This window comes from Adiantum capillus-veneris, chromosome 1, assembly GCF_014529385.1.
Source record: "Adiantum capillus-veneris isolate H3 chromosome 1, ASM1452938v2, whole genome shotgun sequence".
Lineage (NCBI taxonomy): Eukaryota > Viridiplantae > Streptophyta > Polypodiopsida > Polypodiales > Pteridaceae > Adiantum > Adiantum capillus-veneris.
In genome coordinates this window covers 138,943,740-138,963,822 of record NC_140931.1, presented here as the reverse complement: position 1 = coordinate 138,963,822, position 20,083 = coordinate 138,943,740, and the positions used below count along the sequence as shown (strand labels likewise).

Here is a 20,083-nt window from a genome sequence, read left to right as displayed (position 1 = left end):
GAAAATCAACAAATGGTATACATAAACTGCCAAAGTCATGGCAACTTAGCTCAATCATAAATGACTGGCTCTATGAACAATTGTACCTGTCCAAAATCCCCACATACCTGTGAATCTACCACTTGCTAGCTCACTCGCTATCTGCATATGCATTCATAGCAACAAAACCCGCACAAAACTATGATGGAAAACTTAACCCACATAGTCATACATGAGTAGATAACATGTGCATCATAATGTGCACTGCAAAACATGATATGAGAGCAAAAAACCTTGATCAAAACTGCTCTAGAATAATTTTTAGATCCATAAGTCGTCAAAGGAGGGAATCAAGTCAATGTTAAGCAATCATTGAGGAGACTACGTTGGAGCCAAACCACTCTGAATGCGGGCTAGAGAAGAGTTGATCAAAACTGCTCTAGAATAATTTTTAGATACATAAGTCGTCAAAGGAGGGAATCAAGTCAATGTTAAGCAATCATTGAGGAGACTACGTTGGAGCCAAACCACTCTGAATGCGGGCTAGAGAAGAGTTGATGCTGCTCTCTCATGCATCTCTTGTTATGTCAAGATCGGGATGCTAAGGAGACTCCGTCGGGAATGCAAGGCAATTCCATCGATTGGCAAGGCTATGCCAGAGGAGAACCAAACTGCTCTCTCTTGCTCTCGCTATGTCAAAGCCGAGAAGAAGATGATGATGCCATCTTCTGCCATCAGACAGAAGCTCACTAGCTAACTCGCCAAGAAGTTGAGAGGAATTAGTCATCAAAGCCGATCCACTCTCTCCTCTCCTCTGTGTGTGTGTGTGTGTGTGTGTGTGTGTGTGTGTGTGTGTGTGTGTGTGTGTGTGTGTGTGTAGAAGGCACACAGACTCTTGTCAATTGTCTGCAAATTTGAAAGTTTGAAATTTGTTGATTTTTTGGTCTTCTTGTGAGTGTGAGTGTGAGTGTGTGTGTTGCATAGAGCCTTGCTCCACACACACCCTCTTCTCCCCTCTTTGATTGTAGCTGAGAGAGAGTGTTCTCTCTCTCTCTCTCTCTCTCTCTCTCTCTCTCTCTCTCTCTCTCTCTCTCTCTCTCTCTCTCTCTCCCCCCCCCTTTAGATCTACTACTCTCCAATTCTAGTTGCCTTGCAAGTTTGCTTTGCGCTACAACAAGTTGCCTTGTGTATGTCAAGATGTGTGTGTGTGTGTGTGTGTGATGCACGCACACTTCCTTCTTCTCCTCCTGCTATGTGTGTTGCATAGAGCTGCTAGGTCATACCCAATGATGCTAAAGTGTCTCTCGTTGAGTAGAGAGTGTTTGGTGCTACCGTAGATGGCTATAAACGCATGTGTGCACGGGGTGTGCACCCTCTCTTCTGCCTGCTCTCTCTGATCCCCACAGATGCAAAAATGTTTTTTGTGTGTTCTTGGAGCTCTTGATGGCCAATTGCCTCCCTTGTGTGTGTGTGTGTGTGTGTGTGTGTGTGTGTGTGTGTGTGTGTGTGTGTGTGTGTGTGTGTGTGTGTGTACGCGCGCGCGTGCATGGACACATGTCCCCACTTTAGCTACAAACAATTGTCACGCTCGTAAAATGTCAAAACATGATCTTCTTTACTCTCTTCTTTGCATGATGCCAAAATGAGCCAGCGGGCCAAGAGCTCCCCTTTCTTTTCCTTCTATTGTTGGGCTACATCTAAGATCCACTAGCGCTATTGGTTTGATTTTGCCTTGCGTTATCTTTTGCAATAATCAATGTTGCAATTTTGGCCTTGTTCTCCCAATGATGCTTGCTTTATCGTGCTTAGCCTTGTCTTCAAAATCCTTCAGTGCTACTGCTAAGAATGCCTTTTCCAAATTGGTTCCTTTGCTTGATTCCCCTATAGTAGTCAATTCTCTGTATACCTTGAACCTTGTCAACTCCCAAGCTTTTCAAGCTTTGCAAGACCTTAGGCTCCTACTGACCCACTTCAAACATGATAGAAAATGGGGCAGCGGCCTATGCCGGTTTGAGCTCCAAGAGCTCCATGCTCTCTCTGATTCGCTTCAAATTTGCAAGCTCATATGTTGAGCTCTGCTGCCATCATTCGCATGCAAAGTGTTGTTGCGAAGATCCCCTCTCTACCAAACCGAGACTGTGATACCAGTTTGTGAGTGCGTGATGCATGCGTGCGAGAAGGGGAAGAGGAAGAAGGACACATTGTGTGGGGTGGAGTAGAGTGGCAAGAAGTCCCCACTCCTTATTCCTTTATGTATACAAAGAATAAGTGAGTAGGTCAGTGAGCAGAAAACATTGGACGTCTGTCGTGGGGCCACCTTTACCCCAACTGCCAATCGTGTAACTTAGACTAGTGAGCTTCCTATTCTTTGTGAACGACATCCTAAGTCAGTGCATGACATTCTTTCTGAAGGATGTCCTAAGTGAAGGACATCCTGAGTCAGTGCATGAAATTCTTTCTGAAGGATGTCCTAAGTGAGCGCATTAAACCTGTGACTTCTTGTTCTTCTTGAAGGACTTCCTAAGTGAGTGCATTAAACATGTGGATGTTTGCATGGACTGTATAATCTCTTTCACCTTCCGTTCTTGGGTGGCAAGCTGCTTTGATGAGCCATCACCATAGTTGTTTGCCACTAGTGGCTCTTCAAAGAGATGGTCCCACAAAAAGCTTCCCACATTCTTGAATATGTTCAGCGAACCCAATAGGTGGTTGATTTTCAATTTTGTCCAATATCAAATCAAACCATATTGAGAAACTATTCATCCCTAAGGGAAGGCACTTGGCATGCCTCTTCTTCATCTCCAATCACTCTTGAGCAAACATCCTTTGAGGCTCCATTCCCGAGCTGTTGGGCATTCAAGCTTGGGTTCAGTTAGTTTGTCAAGCCCGTGGGAAATTCCTCATAAGGCATGCAGATACACTTCAAGCCCATGGGAAACTCCTCATAAGGCATGTAGATACACTTTAGTCTTCTTTTAGAAGTTTGCATGGCAAGATTGCTTTTATATTGTAAGGATTTTCACAATACAATATACAATATAGCGTGGTGTTTTTATTTTATTGTGTCGAATCTCTCTCTCTCTCTCTCTCTCTCTCTCTCTCTCTCTCTCTCTCTCTCTCTCTCATTCACCCTCCTTCTCTGTACGCTACCCTGCACACCATGTCAAATCCATCAAGACTATAGAGAGTTTAATTATTTCAAGTCCAAAGAGAACGCAATTAGTGATAGCATAGCTAACTCACGCTGGGTGAAAATGCATATGCCATTACATGTTTTTGCTTCTTTTATTGCCCCTAGATTCCAAATGGACGATCAAGCTATACATAATGAGGTTATGGAAGACTTCAACAAGATATAAATGTAGTTGCAATCATGGACAAAGGCAAACAGGCCCTTTACCAAATGGTGGATTACCCCAATAGGCTTGGGATGATAGATGATCCATAGCACATAGAAGCTATCAAGGAGGTAAGTTCCCCATTGTGGTGGAAGGAATGGAAAAAAAAGACTGGAGTTGTGATATGTAGCATGAAAGGTTCTTCTCCTTGTAACATCAAGTGGTAGCTTTAGAGAAGATTGGCCGACTTATAATTTCATCCACTCCAAGTGAGCTCCAAGTGATGGTTTGTCTTAACCCAATGCAAGTAAAAGATTTGGTTTTGTGGTTTGTAAAATGTGCCTCGTCCACACACCACATGTAGCCAGCTTGGTCTGCCCAAGTGTTATTCAAATGAGAGATTCAATGATGAGGATATGAAATGGGACAAAAGAGGTTGATGATGTTGGTCTTTGTTATGGTGGAATCAATTCTAGTCAAAGACACTTGTATAACTTAAAACCTTGTACAAAATACTTTTTTGCAATTCAACTTAGCAAGATGTGCACTATTTTTTTAAATTAACGTTCCATAATAGATCAATCTTTTAATGTGTGTTGATACATCAAGAAATGTCTGTTTGGTTATAAATTCAAAGAATTCCCATAAAATTAGCATAAAATTAGCTAAGGCAATCTCAATATTTGTAGAAACTTTGTATCCTTGTGGAAAATTCACCATAGCATGATGCTCATATCTAGAGACTTGGCCTATATTACCTCTATCTTGGCATCCTTTGCATTCAAACATGCCTTCCTAGACTCTCCACTATCTCCCCTTGGGTGGCAAATGGTGCCCTTGACTTTCCATCTCCGTAACACTACAAGAGGCTCTTCATATTAGCGACGCTCAAAAAAAAAATTCCCGGCGTCGCTATGAGCGTCGCTATAAGCGTCGCTATGAGCGTCGCAAATTTTTTTGTAAATTTGCGACGCTCATAGCGACGCCGGCTGGGGTAAAAAAATAACCGAGGGCGTCCAAAAACTCAGATCTCAGATCTGAGTTTTTCGGCGCCCTCAAGCAAGGAGCAGGTAACGCTCTCCCTCACTCTCTCTCTCTCTCTCTCTCTCTCTCTCTCTCTCTCTCTCTTTTTCTTCTCCACACACACACACACACACACACACGAGGAGAGGAAGGAGAGCCAGGTATGCTCCTTCCCTCTCCTCATTCTCATGTTCCCTTCCCCTCTTTCTCTCTCCCTCTCTCTCTCTCTCTCACACACACATACACACACACACATAGTGTTTTTGAGAGAGAGAGAGAGAGAGAGAGAGAGAGAGAGAGAGAGAGAGTACAAACAAAAACAAAAATGCGCACACACACATACATAAACAAAGAATGCACACACACATTGAGAGAGAAAAAGAGAGAGAGAGCATGCATAAACAAAAAACACACGCATTGAGAGAGGAAAAGAGAGAGAGAACATGCATAAACAAAAAACGCACACATTGAGAGAGGAAAAGAGAGAGAAAACATGCATACGATCCAAAAAAACGCACACATTGAGAGAGAAAGAGAGAGAAACTAATTTAACGTCGTAGGAAACTAATTAAAATTAAAAGACCTAAAGATCTAGCCGACGAGGAGTTGACCTCAAGACCTATTATTCAAGAGGGAAATGGCATAATCAATCTATCATACTTGGCATGGGTGATAGAAAGGTTATACCATTTATCTCTTTTTATTGGCACACATATCCACACACGCGCACACACACAAGAAGAAGAGAGTTATAACGTCGTAGGAAACTATCTTAAAAGACGTTAAAGATTAGGTTATATGTAGACTTACATTAAATTAGATTTAGGTTTATTTTTAACTAGATTTACGTTTATTTAAGCTAGATTTAGATTTACGTTATATTAGATTAGATTTAGGTCTCCATAGACTGCGATGCCTGCATGAAGCGGGTGAAGAAAGCCCTCAATGGAATATAGGGTATTGCTGCCTTCACTCATGGTGGGCTCCGTCGATCCAAAAGTACTGGTGAAATGTCTTCAAAAGATAGGGAAGAAGGTGGATCTTTAGGGCGGCAAGAGTCACTACATCCCCGACACAATGACCATCTAGACAACCTCTAGTCATTAGACTTACGTTAAATTAGATTTAGCGTTATTTTTAGTTAGATTTACGTTTATTTAGATTTACACTTATTTACGTTAGATCGAGTCCACGCAAGAATTACTTACGGTTTAGGGTTTAGAGTTAGCAGTGAAAAGATCTACTGTGAAAAGATGTTAAGATGAAGTGAAGTGCTACAGCTAGAGAAGAGGCAAAGGGGTTTTGTCCACTACATGCAGTATCATGTAGACGTGGGTGTGTAGATTTCTTGTACCCACAAATATAGGTATTGACCAATAAAGACGAGATTATAACCCGGTGGTTCTGATCTCCGTGCACCTCTAGACCGAGGTGTGCGGGGATTGGACATGACTAGAGAATGTGAGGTAAAGAGAGAGAGAGAGAGAGAGAGAGAGAGAGAGAGAGAGAGAGAGAGAGAGAGATAAAACGAAGAATGCCAATAGAATATTAAATTTGTTGTCCAGGTTATAAGTTTTTTATCCTCATTATGAGTAGCGACGAGGATGTGGGACCATCCAACCGAAACACCTATCTCTCAACGAGGGTCTTATGTCCTTGTAATCAATGCAAGCATGCTGTGCGACGGACAAGACGTGTTTCTTTGCAGCACGTTCGCGAATTTGGCGAGTTCGATCCATCTATTATAGATCGAGTTGTTGCCAATTATAACTCGTCGGACTCTGACGCTGGCCAACAAGCAGCAATCTTGCAACCCAATACACGTGTTCGCAGGCGCTTTGGTCAAGCAGCATATGTGAGGCCACAAGATGTAGCCTCTGACAGCTCGGGGGATGATCATGCAGAGCACATTCCCAACGAGGCAATGTTTGAGCCCGAGATTGATGAAATGATCGAGACGATCATGGATTCAGAAAGGCTTATCTATGATGATATGAAAAGTGAAGCCGATACGCCATTGTATAATGGAGCACGTATGTCTAGATTGAAAGCACTCCTGGTTCTTCTCAACATGCAGACAAAGTTTGGATGGAGTGACACTAGCGTCACAGCGCTTTTCAGGTGATCTATTACAATTAGTTTACTTTAATAGAACTCTAAATGTATAATGATCTGATAGATTTTTACACGACTGTATCATATTTTTATGTTGTGTAGATTGCTGAAAGAGCACATACTACCAGCTGACAATGTGATGCCAGATTCCCGAGATGAAGCAAGAAAGATTTTGCGAAACTTGGGGATGGATTACAATTCTATCCACGCTTGTCCTAATGACTGCATTCTTTTCAGAGGGGAATACATAGACATGGAGAAGTGTCCGAAATGTGATTCCGAAAGATATCGAGTAGATCTCCACGGGACAAAAATTCCACAAAAGGTTTTGCGACATTTCCCTCTGCTTCCTCGCATCAAGCATTTCTTCGAATGTAAGTCCATGGCCGCCCTAGCATCATGGCATGAGGAGAATAAATCTTTGGATGGTGTGCTACGAATTCCTGCAGATTGCGTAGCGTGGAAACATATAGATGGAACATGGTCGGATTTTGCCAGGGAAGCTCGAAATTTGCGCTTAGGCCTGGCTATGGATGGCGTAAATCCATTTGGTCAAAGATCAACATCTTACAGTGTATGGCCCGTTGTCATCGTCAACTACAACATTCCCCCGTGGTTGACTACGAAGAAGGGGCACCTATGGCTAAGCTTGATTGTGCCAGGGCGATATAAAGTGGGGAATATGGATGTGTATCTTCGTCCACTATTGGAAGAGCTACAACAATTGTGGATTGGCATAGAGGTGGTGGATATGAGCCGACACACAGGACGACGGAATGCTTTGATCAGAGGCATTCTAATGTGGACCATGCATGACTATCCCGGGCTAACAGAATGCTCAGGTGATCTATTGACACTCCTCACTCAGACACTGTAAATCTTGTTTTTTCCCATAGTTGATCTATTATCATGTGTATACATGCAGGGCTTCAAACAAGCGGATACAGAGCATGTGTCACATGTGGACCTAGACTGAATGCACGTAGGGCACCCTCACTGAAGAAGCAAATCTACCAAGGTCATCAAGCGTATCTTCCAGAGAATCATGTGTTACGCGACGGCTTTTTGGGAAGAGAGCCACCAAGGATGTCTGCACAAGCATGGTTAGAGCAGAAGGAGATGTGCGATGACGGATTGCCTCCAGGGATGAAGAGACTATCTCTATGGTACGAGTTACCATACTGGCCCCGACTCATGATCAATCACTTGCTCGATCCAATGCACATATTCAAGAATGTGGGTAATCTACTATGGGACCATTTGACCGGCAAGAAAGATACTTTGGGAGCCAGAGTTGACCTTAGAAATGTGGATCGTATGGAGCAATATTGGCCGCAAACAGCGTCTGATGGATCGATAAAACTCCCTAAAGCACCATGGATTTTCACAGGAGCCCAAGAACGCAAAGTAAAAGAGACCATTCGATCTTTGCAGACCCCCACTGGCGTAATGCACTCGCTCCGAACGTGTTTTACTAAAGAAGGAAAGCTTACCGGTTTGAAGTCACACGATTGGCATAAAATGTGTCAGGTACGTTCATAGTGGACTTTAATATCATTGCATAAAATGTGGACTTTAATATCATTGTTGCACATACTTTACAGTTTATTTTACCTGTTGCCATTGAGGGATGTTTGTCTCTTGACATCCGTAACACAATCTACAAACTTGCAAAGCTGGTGCAATGGATCTCACAAAAGGAGATCAACGTAGACTCCATACCATTCGCCAAACTAAATGCTGCGGAGCTTGTGTGCATGTTTGAGAAACATTTTCCTACTACAATGCTAACCATTCAGGTGCATCTTCTTGTTCACATAGTTGATGAGGTGGAAATAGCTGGCACAGTTCATTGCAGATGGATGTTCTTCTTAGAGCGTTTCATGAAAACGCTTAAGGGATATGTGCGTCAAAAGGCTCGTTCGGAGGGTAGCATGGCAGAAGGTTGGTTGGTATCAGAGTCCCTAGTGTACATTGGAGAGTGGCTAGACGGATTTGATAAATCTCGGGACACGCTATGGCGAACCATAGATGATGAGCGCATATCTGGGATTGTCATGTGCAATCTCGGTGTTGAGAAGAAGATGACGGAAGATCTAGAGGCTAAAATCAACCGATTTTGCATGCTTCACAATCCAGTGATGCAAAAGTGGATTTCACAATATGAGGATGCAAAGCAAGAGCGACAAAGGGCACGAATCGAGTGGAGACGGGGAAGACGACCACCGATGCACTATCCAGAGGTTCTGGAGAGCCTACCAACCTTCATGAGCTTAAGATGGTTGCACAACCAATTGAAAAGCGCACAACAATGCGGTGACGAAGTGACTGAAGAAGAGTGGGAGTACTCTCGGGGTTGCGCGACCAAGGTAAGTTTGCAATGTACGACTAGCAAGTGACTTTATTTATAAACGTTTGAACGGCCACTCATAACCTTTGTTCGTTGTAGTATAAGTCATACACAGCAGCATGGTGTAAAGGTCGACATTTTAGGGTGGAACAAATCGACAAAAAGCGTTTTACTCAAGATTGTGGAATCATGGCAAAATTTGAACAGTCTAGTCGACGACGTTCCTCTGATGCAGATCCTGTGGTGGCGGAACTCACTTACTTCGGCACGCTGCAAGAGATTTTGAGGATCGATTACAGAGGATTTTTTGTCGACTTGTTCGACGTGCAATGGTTCAAGATAATCATGGAGGGTCGCAACGCTACTGTGCGTAGAGGAGAGTCTGGTTTTCTTGAGGTGGATTCTACTAAGAAATGGACTGACCTAAGAGACACTTTCGTACTACCCGAGCATTGTGAACAAGTAAGTATGTAAATAGTTAACATCCCCCTTTTACAAGTTATGTGCTTGAAAGCTCTCATGTAAGTTATGTGGCTCTGGCAGGTAATATTTCATCCTACAAAGTCTACATCAAACTGGTGGTACGTCATAGAGGTAGCCCCTCGTAGTGCAAGGACGTATGAAGGCTACCATGTGCCAATCACAACAACATCAATGGAGGAGATCAGAGAAGATGCTCAATCAGAAGCCGCTGCGGTGGTGCCAGACGAGCATCAAGATGCTACTACTCTATATGGGGTGCATGCAGAGGAGCTACAAAATGAAACAGAGGATATGTGTTTAAACGAGAGCTCTATATAGATATAGGAAGTTATGCTGAGTTATGCGAGGATGAGAGAGAGATCTCTTAAAGCCACAAATATTGTATTTGAACAATTTTGCTCCGTGTTGTAAAAGCTCTGGCTCTCTAAGTACCTTCCATGGTGTATAACGCTCTTTTCTACTCGCGCTCACATCTTTTGATTGAAAATTCTGAGTTTTCGACTTGCCTCTTCTATCACTCGATTCATTGCGTCATTGTATTTATATGCGTCATTACGTCATTGTATTTCTCTCTTTGCGTCATTGTCTACTCTATTCATTCAATATTAAGTTTAAATATTCGTGTGTTTAATGCAGGTATGGATGATGAGGAGTTTCTTTCTTCTTTGTCACCGCAGCAGAGACAGTGGTACGTGGAGCGTCATCGCTCTGGCGCATCATCGCGCGTTCCTACTCCATCCGCATCTCCCTCTCTTTCGGAGCATTCGGCGCGCTCCGAAGCTTCGGCGTCGACGAGACGAGCTTCACACTCGTCTAGACACCGGCGCTCTAGTGGTGGCGGTGGCGGTGGCGGTTGTTGTGGGGATTCCGCCACCGATGCCTCCACACCGCCTCGTGTTCGACGAGGCTCTTTACCCTCCCCTTCTTTGCCCGTCCCCACACCAGCCACAGCATCGCCATCTACGCCAGGTTTTGCACGGCTGACTGTTCCTAGAAGCTACACACCTCTACCTACTCCGCCAGGAGCCACCCCACTCGACACTCCTCGTTTCGGGGCCCAGACGCCGGTGGAGACACCTGACGTCCGTACCCCCATCGACACGCCGCTAGAGACCCCTGCCGGGACACCCAGGTTCACGCGTCACCGGCCAGAGGGCTTGCCTTACTCCGTCGACATCAGCGGCGGCATCATCATGGATGATGACGGCAAGAAGGTAATCTCGCGCATGCGTGGTCTTTGCTCTCAGCTGTTTAGACACTACATACTAAACAAATGGAGTGAAGTACCAAGTGATTTAAAAAACAGAGTCATCAGCATACTTCATGATGAGTTTCCCGTTCCAACACGGGATCAGCGCTTCAATGAAGACCTGATGAAGATTCGAATGCGCGAATACTGCAAACACAAGCGTTCCGAAGTGCAAAAAGCAATCAAGAATGGGTGGAACAGGCCAGATTTGCTGGCCAAAGAAGATTGGAAGAATGCGAAGAAAGCAGCGCGCGAGAATCCCGACAAGTGAAAGCAACAAAAGGATGCAGCCAGAGCGCGAGTAGAGGCAGGGAGCTCGCACCACTTGGGGAGCGGTGGATGGGCATCACTTGAGGCCGATTTTGTAAGTGTTTTCACATTGCTCTTTATGCATGTTCGATAGTTTAGGGTTTATGAGTTTTTTAGTTCTAACATAATGAAATCTTTGTATGTTTTGACAGTGGTCGATGACAGGACGTGATCCCACACCGTACGAGCGCGAGTACGCAGGCAGGAAGGGCTTAAACGCCCTGATGGACATTCTCAGTTCTCGCGGCGGCATAGTTAGTATTAGGGTTTACTCTTTTTTATTTTTTGTATTGTTTTATAAATGTCGTTATATGTTTATACTTACTGAAAGCTGTCTTATTGTCTTTTTTTGCAGAATCCGACAGATACGCCGCTTGGACGCGATGAGACGTCTGACTAGACGACGTCAGTTTAGCCGTAGCTAGATAGCATTAGTTTAGGGTTTCTCATAGCTTATGTATCATGAGACGGATTTTATACGTCTTTTTGAACCATGTATATTATTACATTTGTCACCGCAATTCCTTTTGCCAATCAATTCTTTATGCCTATGATGTTGTACAATTGTCATTATTACATTTGCCAATCAATTCATTTTGCCTATGATGTGTACAATTGTCAATTTTGCAAACAATGCGTCTTGTGGGTGACTATTTTGGGTCTATTATCTACCTTTGCACTTTTTTTAAAAAGTGAATCAAGTACAATATGGTTGATGGGTGGCAGGGCATTCAATGCCCTGCCACCCAAAAAAAATTCTCTCGGGCGTCGCTATAAGCGCTATAAGCGTCGCTATTTATGGCTTTGTAGCGTCGCTATAGTCTTCTGTGTAAACGTCGCTATATGCGTCGCTATGAGCGTCGCTATATGCGTCGCTATATAGCGACGCATATAGCGACGTTCTCGTAGCGACGCTCGTAGCGACGGTTTTAGCGACGTCGGGGGTTATAAAAACCCAGTGTATTTCCGTCGCTAACAGCGTCACAAGAGCACACAACCTCTTGTAGTGTAAGTTGCTTGAGCTTTTTTGGTAGAATCATAAATGGCCGCTTGCAACCCTCTTTTGTGTGTCAACATCCTAACCCTAGCATGCCCTATGCCAACCCCCAAAATTAGGAGGCTTGTCATCCTAATTAAAGATTTAATAATCAAGTTCCATAGTTTTGGATATTGCATATACATAGGCCCATATCAAAAGCTTTTGGGAGTGGGATATGGTGCCATGAGTGAATTGATTTAAAATGTCCCTCATTTTTCCAACAACGCAAGCAGTGGTTGGTCATGAAGTGGGGCAAGAAATTCAAGAGACACCAACACACCTCTTGCTCTTTAAATTATAAATTAAGGTCTTGTAAATAGGGACTCTAGGGCATCAAAATAATACAAAATTTGCACAATTAGTTTCAGTAAGGGGATTTAGGTTATGCAATTTGGGGAAGTTCAAAATTGTAAAAAAATCAATTGCTAGAATTCCCAATTGATGAGGATGGTAGAGACCCCTTCTTGCTACCCAAAGTCAAATATGATATTCATATTGTGAAGTTCATCATGTATAGACTTGTAATGTTACATAAAAATCATGGTTTTTAGATCTACACTAATAATCAAAAGGTTAATTTGTTGCACTATCACATGCCTCCATTTGTTTGCTCAAAGACTCTAGCTAGTGATCAAATGCCATCTCTCTAGATGACATTAATTCATAGTTGTAGCTGGATATGGCTATTCAAATGTTCGTAGACAGCAACGAGGTTCCTTTCATCTTGTACAAAGCCCTATAGGTGCCTTTACCCCCTAGTTTTGAATATTGATATGTGTAGCCTCATATACTGCAATTTTGTCTATATCATATTTTTCTCCACTACTTGATGAGTTACAAGATTTAGAAATTTTGGGTCTTTAACTCAAGTTTTGGAGGATATACCTAAGAAAGCCCCCCTCTAGCAATGGTGAATGAGAGGTTTCACTATATAGAAGCATTCCCAATGGGGCCCCAATTGAGTAGGAACAACCTTTTTTTTTTTGTCCATACTCACAATTGTGAGTGGATGGTAATATTAATTACCTAAAAAGAAATGTACACATATCCTCAAGCACGTAAGGTGCCTTGAGGGATCAAGTTACACAAACAAAGCTACACAGTCCTTGAAGGTTGAGAGCTACTTAGACAGTTACATTTTATTGTGTCTGATAGATCCCAAACCCGATAAGGCTTTGATGATTAGATTCCAATCTTCAAAGTTCTTATGTTTTTTGATAGAGATTATCACTTCCTTGATTTCTTGGATAATCTCATCAAAGCTTGCTGTCAAATGGTCATTTTCAAAGATACGTTGGTTTCTAGCCTTCCAAACTTGTTTAAAATATTAGAAGCGGACAATTAAGTAGGAATGACCTTGGGAAAAAAAAGCTCTTTGATGCTTCGCATCAACTAGTTTTACGGGATTGCACCCACACACCCACACCCGTGTGTCGCAAGGGTTGAACCATAGTGAGCATGCTTAGAGACCCCTTGTCTTAACCACTACGTCAACTCCCCTTGACCATTTCTTACAATGGCAGAAAATTGTGTCTCCTTATCATACTCTATGTCTATTGAATCTTCTTATGCTACAAATTTTACGTTAAATGTTTAAGATCGTTCTTTGACTTGCCCAAAGGAGCTAGCTTGGTTGGTTGTGTACTCGACCTCCATGACCCGAGTCATGGGTTCAAGTTTGGCCAAGCGACCCTATGCACTCATAAAGATGTTTGCTTCGACTCGCACAGGGTTTTGTGCCATTAGAACAAAAAAAAGACAGTTCTTTGACTTGTTATATTAAAGGACATTAATAATGTTAAAGAGATGAACAAAAACATAACACGAGGAAAATGTAAAGACTAAGACGATAAACACAACTAATTTAACTTTATTTTAGTTGAGATGTGCAAGTAGAAAAGGCTATGACACAATGATGGAGCAATAATTATTCAAATTTGAATTTATACAAGTTAATCTAAATCTACATACAAAGGTTGAACTTTGTATCTCAAGCAAGAGAAACAAATACTCTAGGGCCAGGTGGTCTTTGTATATGCATCACAATAACCAATCAAGGCTTCAAGAGCCCATTGTTCACATGAAGTTGAGCTCCAACTCTCTCTTCTTGATAGGCTGCTTACATCATTGTCATCATCTTTTAGGTATTGATTATGGTCATGGTTCCCTAAAGCTTCTTGAGATTGGAGTTGATACTGCAACTCACAAAGAGATGGCTTGCAAACACTAGAGGTATCATCACCAAGATTGATTGTACCTGTACTTGATCGAGAGTCATTGCTTGATCCAGGACCCTCCCATGAAGCATGTGAAACTGACATGTGTGGATGAATATTGCTATACTTACTCTCATTGGGTGAAATTTGTGATTTGCATTCATCCAATTTTGGAACATATTCACCTATGTTACCTGTAATATCACACTCATCCAATAAGCAACAAAAGGGGTCTTCTCCCTGTCTAGCATATTGGCTAATTGTTGTCACATGTGCATCTTCATTTGTGTAAGCTTTTGATGTGAACAATGAACTGGTACCCTTATTGATGTCATCAACATGTATTTGGTTGACGTCTTCCAAATTGTGTTGTAAATTGAGCTCCAAAGCATATGTACTTAATGGGCTCAATGAGTTTGCCATCAATTGAGTCTTTTTTGCACTACAATCATCTCTTGGTTGCATTGCCATTTCAATGTAAGGATGCTCCATTTTCTCAAAAGTAGAGTCCATACCAAATAGAAAGCCATTAAACTGTCTACTTGTACTTTTTGATATTGGATCATATTGCCCATTTTTCAATTGTCTCTTTATTTGTGTGTTCCACAAATTCTTTACATCATTATCAGTTCGTCCCACAAGGTAGGTTGCAATTTCTGACCACCTATAAAATAAGCAGTGACCTTTTTAGTATTTAAAACCATATCGTAATTGCAGTACAAATTAAAGGCAACACATGGAGATAATCAAATATATGAGACACTCGGTCCACCTTGAAATAAGTGCTTGTGTTTGCAATTGGAGAGAGAGAGAGAGAGGGGTGCTTAAGAGTGTTATCAATTTTAAGAACATAAATAATCCTTTGATGTGAGGAGAAATACTATAGTCCTTTTATAAAAAAAACAAGACAAAAAGCAGTACTCACTCAAATAGGAAATGTTATAATCTTTTTTTGTTCGTTTGCAATACTCACTCAAAAAGTTTAATGAGAGTGTTTGAGTCCTCACTGTATAAGCATCGGTATTTACAATATTTTATGGTTTTCGTGCACATAACATCAAGATTTATCATTTCAATTAATTTTTTGGCTTGCTCAAAAAGCCTTAAAAAACAAGAGATTAAGCATTAACTCGCGAAAATTTTCTTAATATTTTGATTTATGAAAAAATCCTTTAAGGGAAATAATCCTTGCTCAAAAAGCGTTAAAGAACAAGAGATTAAGCATTAACTCATGAAAATTAAGCATTAAGATTCTAGTTTGTGAAAAAGTCCTTTCTTGTAAAGAATTCATAAATGTCCATGTCATTAAATTGTTTTATTATTTCTTATGCTTATTAGATCTATCTTTTCTTATGAAAGCATTAAACTATTCTTTTGTTTTAGTTTGTCGCTGGGTTCCATTATTTTATTGTTTTTATTTTATTTTTGCTTCATGTTATTTTGTTTCAAAATGACAATCACTTTGTTGTTTAATTGGGGACGTTTGTAACATAGAAGGCATTTGTGATTACTCGGTGTATATTGGACAATACAATTTTATATTAAAGCACAACAAAATTGACATGTGATAAAAGGTACTCATTCAGACCTACTCCCGATAACTCTTATTTCCCCTTAACTTCAACAGATCTTCACCTTCTTTGTTGGGACTACCTTGCACAAAACTGTCTTGCTTTTATACACATGCATCCATTCTAAACCAAGCTCGAGTACCCTAAATGGTCATATTGAATTTCATATACCCATTTTTGCAATAGAAAACAATATTCACATTAAGGAGACAGCTCCTCTTGGTTTAGCAATGCGTGTTTTTTTCCCCGAAACTCACGGAGCAATGCATGTTTTTAAGAATGGGGAGTTTTTAGTGACTCACTTGTTTCCCAAGGTTTGATGAAGCTTAGTCACTAATTTCACCTCCTCTAGAGTGAACTTTTCACGTTTTAAATCGGGTCTTAAGTGGTTCATCCAACGCCGACGACAACTTTTTCCACAACGTTGTAAGCCTGCAAAGTACTCAAAAATACAACATTTTAGAAGCCAGAGATTTTAATTTGAGCTAGAAACCAATAGAACTTCATGGATGCACATTTTGAATGTTAGATTCACAAAACAACAATCAAATTACACTCTAATATAACCTCTTGTCCATGTGCTATAACCTTCTAGCTAGTGACTTAAAAGATAGATAGATAAATTATCATAAAAAATAGTAGATAGTACCAAAACAGGAGATGCTTCTTAGGGTGAAGACATTCCATATGTGAGTTACAATATTATGAATGATCAAATATCATAGTTGCACAACAACATGGAAAGAATTGTGCAAGGATTTGTCAAAGTCTTTCAATTGACTTGTTCTTTCCATTGACATAAAGGATATTGGAAGAAATTTGCATCCCTATGATGCAATAGTTTTTTTCCAAAAATGTGATTGCTCTACACCCGACAAATTAGAGTCCCATTGTTTGCTAACACTATATATCTCCTACTTGTATCCAAAACAATGTATGTTGAAATGCACACTAGCTTAGTTACCCTTGCATTTGAGACATTACATTCTTAGTTGAATTATCTAATTTAGGGCCATGTCAATGATCTTATGCTAGCTTTGTTTTCCATGGCTCTTGTAGTTTCAAGCCTTAGAAGTGCAATGATGATTTATATGACCAAGTAATGTCAAATATAGAACCTTTTTATGCGAGCGCGATTGTGGTTGTGGTCTACAACAGTTCATAAAGCTGCGATAGCTATTGCACGTCTGTGTTCGACTTTCCTACCCCATTTTGGCAAGATCTTGTAAGTTTTTTGGGATGATCAATATAATTCACTCACAATTGTGAGTTTTGAAAAAAAAAACAGAGCCTTTTTTTTCCACAAAATCAAATTGCCTAATGCTATAAAGAATTGTAATCCACAAAATTCTAAGATGTTACTGTTCTAAGAAAATTTTTGATCCCTTTCTTTGATTTATCATCTTCGTTTTGAAGATAGAGATAAATGATCAAAATAAATTGAACTCTGCAAAGTTAAATGGGTATGTAATTAGAAGAACAGACATGGAAGACAATACACCTCGAATAATTATTGGGGCGCTTTTGTAAGTAGGAGAGGATTCACCCCCCAAAAATATAGGTACAACATGAAAATTCAAAAAATAAGGAGTCTTAATTGAGACAATTTTAAAAAAATTTTAAAATGACATTAAAAGAAGGGGCTTTATATTGCATTTTGGAGAAAAGTTTTTTTTCTGAGAAGGATTGTTTTATTACCTCAAAGCATGTAGGTATAAGAGTTTTTAAATATTTTAAAATGCATGTGATATAAGGGATTCTTGTACGTACTTATCGTCCCCCCTCCCCCCCCCCCCCCCCCCCCCCCCCCCCCCCCCCCCCCCCCCCCAAAAAAAAAAAAAAAAAAAAACCAAAACGCACACCCCACCTCGCCCAAAAAGTAAGTTTTTAGTCACTTATTGCTCATGGCATAAGACATTAGACCCCAAAAAAGTTGTTTACAGAAATTTTGTTGATATTTAGCATACATGGTTGATCCACTTTAACCCAATCACTTAAAAATGATATTGCATTGTGTCTTTAGAGAACAAAGAAATAGTCCATATGGCAAGAATATATTATCAGAAATTTTGAATATGAAAGTTCATAGCTTCTGTCTTATCTTGTATAACAAGGTGCGAAGACTCCCATTGCCATTTTTTAAACAAAGTTGAAAAGGAAGTCTTGAGCCAATGAAAGCACCATTTACAAATTTACAAACTAGACTACCTAAGTCCTTCTAAAATAAAAAGTTGAAAAAGAAGTCATGAGATTCTTCAATGAAAAAGGACCCATTTTCTCAAACTAAAACAACGTGAAGGTTCACGTTGGTAATTTAAAATGATAAAATTAGAAGGAAATTCAGTAATGTATGGCTTTGAAATGAAGAGACCTTTTGACAAACAAAGCACAGAAGAGAAGAATCTGAGGACTGTTTCAATGGAGCACTCAAGTGGTTTCTACTCTTACTCAAGTGGCAAAGAGACAACTACCCACATTGCTAGAGCTTTTGCCATTGAACACTCGTGTAGTGGATATCTCCATAGAACTAAACAAGGAGATTGATATTGTTGATATGCTTTCTTTGATCCGAAATATTGTCTGTGCTTGCATATCTATACAATTATAATGGGGGAAGGAATTCCGACCCTTCCCTCCGGACATGTGTCAGCAGGAGCTTCAACTGACAGTGTCCCTTGCAACCTCCCAGCACACAGCGAGGAGAGAGAGAAAGAGAGAGAGCCAATCGGTCATACTAGTTATAGTTATGGGGGATGGAATATTGAATGTTGGGATCCTTCTTGGATCAATTCCAAAATGTTGTCCTTCTTGTTCCCTTCATTTGAGGATTCACTGAGGGTTGTTATATGGTATCATGTGAGTGTAAGGGAAGGGGTCATAGAAGAGAGGGAATGTGTATAATTCAATGCAAGGTCTCATATATATGTATAGGGATAAATTAAGGGCATGTGGTTCACTCAGGTGATGTCTCATTATTACTAATTAATATCGGTTGGGAGCTTGCGCCGTAAATGGAGGTCAGGTGGGGGGGGGGGGGGGGGGGGGGGGGGGCTATTGATAGGAATCTCAGGGAGGGGAATCCTTCTAAAATTGGGGCCAAGAGACTCATTTGTCAGTAAGAGCTTGTGAGACCAATGGGGAGGGGCACCCTTCCGTGGAGAATAGTCAGTAATTGGGATCAATTAATGTAATGTGAAACAAAATTAAGGAAAGAGAAGGTAGGTTACCAGCTTTGCGGGCAATGTCGCTCCAGCTCCCGCTGGTGTGGAGCGCGATGCAATTCCTCAGCTTCTCGTCCTCGTCGGGGGACCACAATCCTTTTCTCATAATGCTCTCTCTCTCTCTCTCTCGCTAGCGGCCTCAATAATTGTTGATGCAAAAGCGCTGATGCTGCAGCTCCGGCAGGGGTCGTCGAGCAAAGCTTGCAGCTGTATTGCGGAGTCCTCTCTCTCTCGCTCTCTCTCTCTCTCTCTCTCTCTCTCTCTAGTAATTAAGCATTACAACGCAGAGCCCACGACGTTAAAAGGCTCTCTCTCTCTCTTACACACATATATATACTAACACAGTATACACACAGTACACTCTCTCTCTCTCTCTCTCTCTCTCTCTCTCTAAGCCTACAAACCGAGCTCTGTCGGCGGCGACACAAACATAAGCACTGCAGCTGATCTACCCCCTCTCTCTCTCTCTCTCTCTCTCTCTCTCTCTCTGTGTGTGTGGGGCGTCGAAATGGCTGTGCGAGAAGCCTCCTATTATTGACGTCGAGTCTTTCAAGACGCCAAGCTGTCCGCCATTTTATTTAAATTGAACCAACAGACTAATTTAAACAAGAACAAAGAAAGTCGATGATGAAACGGACAACCCTACATGCAAGTTAGATACCAAGTGACAATATTATGGTGAAAAGTCACTCTCCTTTGCAAACTCCAGCTTTGCTTATGTACACACACAAGCAAAACATCACAATTCTCTCCTAATAGTGCTAATTGTCTCTCTATATATTAATCATTCCACACCACCATTCTATTAAAATATAGCCAATTTACACCTCATGGATTACACTTATTGTCACATGAATTAATCCCTCACTTAGTATTGGAATGGACCTTATAAGTGATGCTATCCGCCTTAAATGTTATCAACGACCAATTGTTGAGAGATGGACCCTTTCTAAAGCTCAATCGTCGAATCGTAGTCGCAAATCTCCAACTCAAGGGCAAGGGTACGTAGGTGACATGGATCCGTGGTGACCATTCAAGCACTGTGGGAAGACAAGCCCACATCACTTGATCGCTCCTACATTGCAACAACCATTACGGTACCGTCCAGGAGGGCGGTCACCTTCCAAAAGTACCTATAGGTGTTTTTAAAATCTCTCTACACACACTTGATCACCATCAATAAACGACCT

At 41.2% G+C, this 20,083-nt stretch overlaps 1 protein-coding gene across 1 annotated transcript; it reads right to left on the bottom strand.

Annotated features, from left to right (window-relative positions):
- Positions 1-13,801: 13,801 nt before the first annotated feature.
- Positions 13,802-19,398, bottom strand: LOC147465665 (transcription factor MYB41-like). Its single transcript, XM_086512069.1, has 3 exons — positions 18,900-19,398; positions 15,975-16,104; positions 13,802-14,765 (listed from the first exon to the last, which is right to left on the bottom strand). The coding sequence occupies exons 1-3, from the start codon at positions 18,997-18,999 to the stop codon at positions 13,898-13,900; spliced, it is 1,098 nt and encodes a 365-aa protein (XP_086368195.1). The 5' UTR covers positions 19,000-19,398; the 3' UTR covers positions 13,802-13,897.
- Between the last annotated feature and the right edge of the window lie 685 nt (positions 19,399-20,083).